Source organism: Nelumbo lutea, chromosome 8 (assembly GCF_056320005.1).
Source record: "Nelumbo lutea isolate HS-2025 chromosome 8, American lotus-T2T, whole genome shotgun sequence".
NCBI lineage: Eukaryota > Viridiplantae > Streptophyta > Magnoliopsida > Proteales > Nelumbonaceae > Nelumbo > Nelumbo lutea.
Window position 1 is genome coordinate 32,815,721 of NC_142691.1, and position 5,559 is coordinate 32,821,279.

At 38.7% G+C, this 5,559-nt stretch overlaps 1 protein-coding gene across 1 annotated transcript; it reads right to left on the minus strand.

Annotated features, from left to right (window-relative positions):
* Positions 1–2,205: 2,205 nt before the first annotated feature.
* On the minus strand, positions 2,206–5,243 carry LOC148843741 (Tetratricopeptide repeat (TPR)-like superfamily protein). Its single transcript, XM_088958506.1, has one exon. It carries the CDS (start codon positions 5,056–5,058, stop codon positions 2,515–2,517), a length of 2,544 nt encoding a protein of 847 aa, XP_088814632.1. The 5' UTR covers positions 5,059–5,243; the 3' UTR covers positions 2,206–2,514.
* Between the last annotated feature and the right edge of the window lie 316 nt (positions 5,244–5,559).

The window sequence follows — 5,559 nt, forward strand, 5'->3', positions numbered from 1 at the left end:
TGAAAAATCAACAAATCAAAGTGGAACAGGATGTATAGGTATTTAATTGATGACTATAGTCAGAGCTTAGTCATTGTTGACTCAAAATCTAGTGCAAAGACAACAAGAACATGCATTTGAAAATAAGCAACCATAAGTAACATCAAGTAAACCAAATTATCTTCTTCCTATATGCAATTAATTTTTTAATCCTAAAATGATGTTTTGCAGGAAAAAGGTAGGAATATATATATATATATATATATATATAGCTTAGTCATTGTTAACTCAAAGTCTAGTGCAAAGACAACAAGAACATGCATTTGAAAATAAGCAACCATAAGTAACATCAAGTAAACCAAAATTTCTTCTTCCTATATGCAACTAATTTTTTAATCCTAAAATGATATTTTGCAGGAAAAGGGTAGGAATATACATACATACATACACACACACACACACACACACACATATATATATATATATATATATATATATATATATATATATATATATATATTTGAAAATGCATTGAAAAAAAAAACTAAAGAGTACAATATACATCCAAATCTTCAAAATGAATAGAGACAATAACAAATTCAAAAGGAAAGCACAACAAAGAATATGATATACATCTGAAATCAAAGGATAAGAAAGAAAAATAAATAGCGCAAAAATGTATGAATTCAAAATCAGGTGCAAGTAGAAGGAAAGTATAAGTAGAGTAGAGAGAAGAAGGTAACATGAGGCCATAAGAAATAAAATAAATAGGATAAAGATGCATGAATCATAAGTTAGAAACTTTCATATGCATCTGAAGTTATACATGTTATAATAAATTTAAAATGAGGTGCAAGTTCAAGGAAAGTATGGGTAGAGTAGGGAGGAGACTATAATATGAAGCTTGTATCTAAATTAAAATGCAAACATGAACTGCTAAATAGCCAAACCTCGGGGTAGTTATTTTGGAAGGTTCAAGATGAGAGCATGGAAAAATAACCAAACCTTGGGGTAGTCATTTTGGAAGGTTCAAGATGAGAGCAAGGCACAAGAGGTGAGGTAGAAAAGAGTTATGAACCTGCAAATGTGACAAAGAGAATGCTTGTTCTGTTGTTCATTAACTAAATATGCTTTTCACATGGTAGAGACTTCACCAATAATATTTTTGATCCATCAGATATTCCTCAATGGTTTTCAACCATATAACATAAGCAAGAACTAACAAGAAAGGTAAAATCGATTTTTAGCACAAATCAACAGGTAGAGCATGAGGAAGCAATTTGTTACCTTCAAAGCTGTAGAGAAACCAACATCTAAAGCAAGATAGGAAGTTGGACAATAACAGGCCTGATCTCCACACCAACAAGAAAAATAGAGCTGAGAACAAAAGAAAAAAAAAAAAAACGAAAAATAAGAGCATGTTTTAATAGATATGAGGGAAGAAAAACACAACTCATGAGAGGTTCGGCTAGACCTCTGGTATGGATCGAAGGTAAAACCCAAAACCCCCCTGATCTTGCACCTTCCAAGAAAGAAAATGGATCGAGATATAGATGTTGAAAACATAACAAATAAAAACCCCAAAATCAGTCTAGTAGTGATAGATCAAAGGTAAAAGAACAGCAAGACGAGAATCTTTGGCTACCATTTCCGTCGAAGAAGATGGAAGCGATCATTCACCCATATCTGCTTCACAATTGTGAGATCCCTCACTTTACTAGCTGGAAAACTCAATTACAGAGGCCAGATTGTCAAGATTTTGCTGGTCACAGGAATCTATTGTCGACCTTTGCATCTCTCACCGATGTAGTTCCACAGAATATGATGGGGAAGATGAGAGCATTTACTATGCATGTTTCCCTCAATAGAATGAGAAAGCAAATTTCCTTTGATTTTTCAAAGAAAAAATTGCTGCCATTACTGAGGGAAACTTTGACAGGAATACAGATTTCCACCGGTTTGAGGGTTATTTTTTACCTTCTTACCAAATGGCAGGAAAGGTGAATTGGGGTACATATATGTAGCGAACCGGGTTTTATGCTCTTTCCAAACAGAACATAACTAAGAAAGTTCATGGTAAGAGAGATATGTGAAGCAAGATTTCCTTATAAATTCTCCATTTCCCTCTCATGAACCTTTTAAATGAGAAAAGTTCTGATGCCCCAGTGTGCTAGTCCCTCTATGTGAAGCTTAGGCAACCTTCAGTTGGAAACTTGAAATAATCGGTTGAAGGAGAATCACAATCTTTGTCATAATTTAATGATCAGATCAATATTAGAAATTGGACTGGAAACTTTCTAGGTTCAATACAGGCCTTATGTGGCAATCAGTCGGTGGCCACTAAGAGCATCAAAAGAACATTTATCTATGATTGCTTCTCTCATTAACAGCCCAAAAATTGATTTTGTACAACTGGCATGTCAGATGCATTACCTGAAGAAGATATCAACCCCTTGAGTTTAATTAATACATGTAAAGATAGGTCATATCTGAAACCCCAGAATTTAAAATGAATCTCTGGTTGTTAAATCCAATCTACAACTCCATATTCTCCCGAATTCGGGCAGCTAACCTTTGAACAGACTCATCATCAAAGAAAGGGTCAGACTCTCTAATTCCTGAAACAAAGTCCATGGCTTCTTTGTATTTCCTTGACTTACAATAACCATCAACAACAATTTTGTAGGTTAGCTCATTGGGTCTGCAATCTTGCTGCATCATATAGCTGATGACATCTTTTAGTTCTGCAAACATTCTTTGCCCTGTATAGCCTGCTACAAAAGTATTGTAGGTAACAATGCAAGGCCTAATTCCCTTATTTGTCATTTCTGAGAGTGTCCTCAGTGCTTCTTGCATGAGGCCTTGCCTGCAAAATCCCTTGATCACAGTGTTGTAGGAAACAAGGTCTGGTTTTCCTCCAGCACTTTGAAGCTTTCTGAGAATCTCTTCTGCTTTCCAACACTCTCCAGCTCTTGCATACATGTCCATCAAGCTGTTGTAGGTGACAAGGTCTGGTTCCAACCCATTCTCACGGATTAAGTGCAGCATCTCGTGGGCCTGATCATACATGCCGTTTTTTGCATAAATTGATAGCATAGAGTTGAAGACAACCAAATCTGGTTTGTAACCATGCTTCTGCAGCACCTCAAATGCTTTCTCCATACCCATCAGTGATCTACACTTAAAGTTCACAAGAATGAGAGTTCTCATGAGCATCCAACTTGGAAATATTTGACCATAATAAATTTCTTCCTCAATTGCCTCTATCCCCTTAGTGTGTCCTCCCTTTGCATAGCAATGGAGCATCAATGAGTATGAAGTTTCATTAGGCTTGAAACCCTTGCTTTTCATGTCTAGGGTGACAGATTCAGCAGCTCTCCAGTCACCTCTTCGAGCGAGTGCATTCAGGAGTGCATTATAAGTCGTAACACATGGACTGAACCCTGCTTTAGTCATCTCATTATACATCTTTGAAGCATCAACACCTGAGCCACACCGACCATATGCACTAATCAATGTATTAAATGTATCACGGTCTGGCTCAAACCCACAGTTCTTCATTTCCCTAAATACTCTGTTCACATACTTCTGCATACCCTTATTGCCACACATGGCAAGCATCGTGTTCCATGTAATCCGATTCGGGACACAACCATTTGATTTCATATCACAGAGTATCTCTACCATCTCTTCGGACCTTGACTTCTTTCCAAGCATTCCAAGGATGACATTGTAGGTACACACATTAGGAACACAACCTGATGTTTTCATCTGTTTGAACAAGCTCAAAGCCTTATCCTCTTTCCCAGCTTTTCCATAGGCATTAATCACAGTAGTGTATGTTACAGCATTTGGCATTATTCCCTTACTGGTCATTGTATCTATGACAGAAGCACCTTCTTCATAAAATCCTGCTCTCACATAAGCTGCCACAAGCTCATTGTAAGTTATCGAATCTGGTGGGCAATTTTTTTCTTCCATTTCCTTCAATATGCTCAAGGCTTCAGAGTAAATACCAGCCTTTCCAAATACATGTAGCAAAGAATTGTAAGTAACAGTTCCCGGTACATAACCCTGTGACTTCAGTCCATTAAAGAATTTTGTTGCTTCCTCCAACAGACCTTCCCTTCCACAAGCGGATATAACAGTGCTGAAAGTAAACTCATCAAACTCCAGCCCTTTGCTCTTCATCTCATCCAAAAGGCCTAAAATCTTATTCCAAGAACGACCCATCTTCCCATACACATCAAGCATGACATTGTAAGTGACGAGAGTTGGAGACAGACCCTTCTCCTTCATCTGCTCAAACAGGTTAATTGCCCGTTCAAACTTTCCCGTACGAGAAAATGCGTGGATTATAGTGGTGTAGGCCCGGACATCAAGGGAGTAATCTTCAATGGGAATTAAATCAAACAGCTTCGATGCAATTAAATGCTGAGATTCTCTGCCAAGCACCCGAGCCATAACTTCGATCGCTTGACTGTCTAGTTTGGTGTTCCGGTAGATTGAATCCGAAAGAACCCATTCGAACAAATAAACTGCTTTCTCCCAATTTCGCAACAGCTCTAGTCCTTTGAGGAGGCTGACGATATCAACCTCAAGCACCTCAGACTTGACAGAATTGAGAAAAGAACGCAAACTCGATTCTGGGCATTTAATGATGGAGTTGAATAGGAACTTACCCTTTTCAGAGAGAAATTCAAGCGTAGCATCCACAGATTGACCCACCTCGACATCTCCTTTGCTTTCAAACTGGGGGACTGAAACTGAAGTAGGCTTCTTAAGATAAGTTGGTAGCTTCTGTTGAGCATCAGAGGAGATGTATAGGGAAGGGAATTGGGCGGTGTTGGTCTGGAGATGGATGACCGTTTTGGGCTTTGCAGTGATTTTAGGAGGTGAAGAGAGGTGAAGGAGATGTTGGAGGAGAGAATCAATAGGAAATGATGTGGAAGGAGATGGACACTGAGGAGGGGGAGGAAGAGTGGCTGGATTGAACTTCAACTGATGAGGAGTTGGGTGTGCTGTCTTTGTTGTCGGACCGGGAAACGCAGGCCTGCTGGGTAACAGCGTTCCGTCCATGGAGCACGCAGAGAGAGAGAGAGAGAGAGAGAGAGAGAGAGAGAGAGGGAGCTTGATCGTATGCAATTAAAAATAAAGAATGGTTGGTATTGGGAGGTGGAGGGGTGAGAGAGATTGAATCTAATCTTGCATGATTGGTCTTTATGCAAGGCACTCTCAAATGGGCAATGGGCACTTTTTGGACTCTATGCTAGAACAGTCTTGCTTGCATCTCTTATCTCTTTTTTTTTCCTTGTCCTTGCTTCAGCTCCCCTAGAAATGCATCTCATACCCTAAGTTTGGAATATCCCATGAGACTCATTTGACTGACAGGAATCTCCATCTAGGGGTTGCAAAGAAAAATTGTTTGATCAGGTTTGCTACATTTGAATTTTCGGCCCCGCTAGACACTCGGGGGTTACAATTTGTCTTTGTGTTATTTACTTGTTTTGATGATTTGAGAAAGGGAAAATTACTTAAACCTCCCTTGACAAGTACTTGAGAACCTCCTCTCTATTCTAA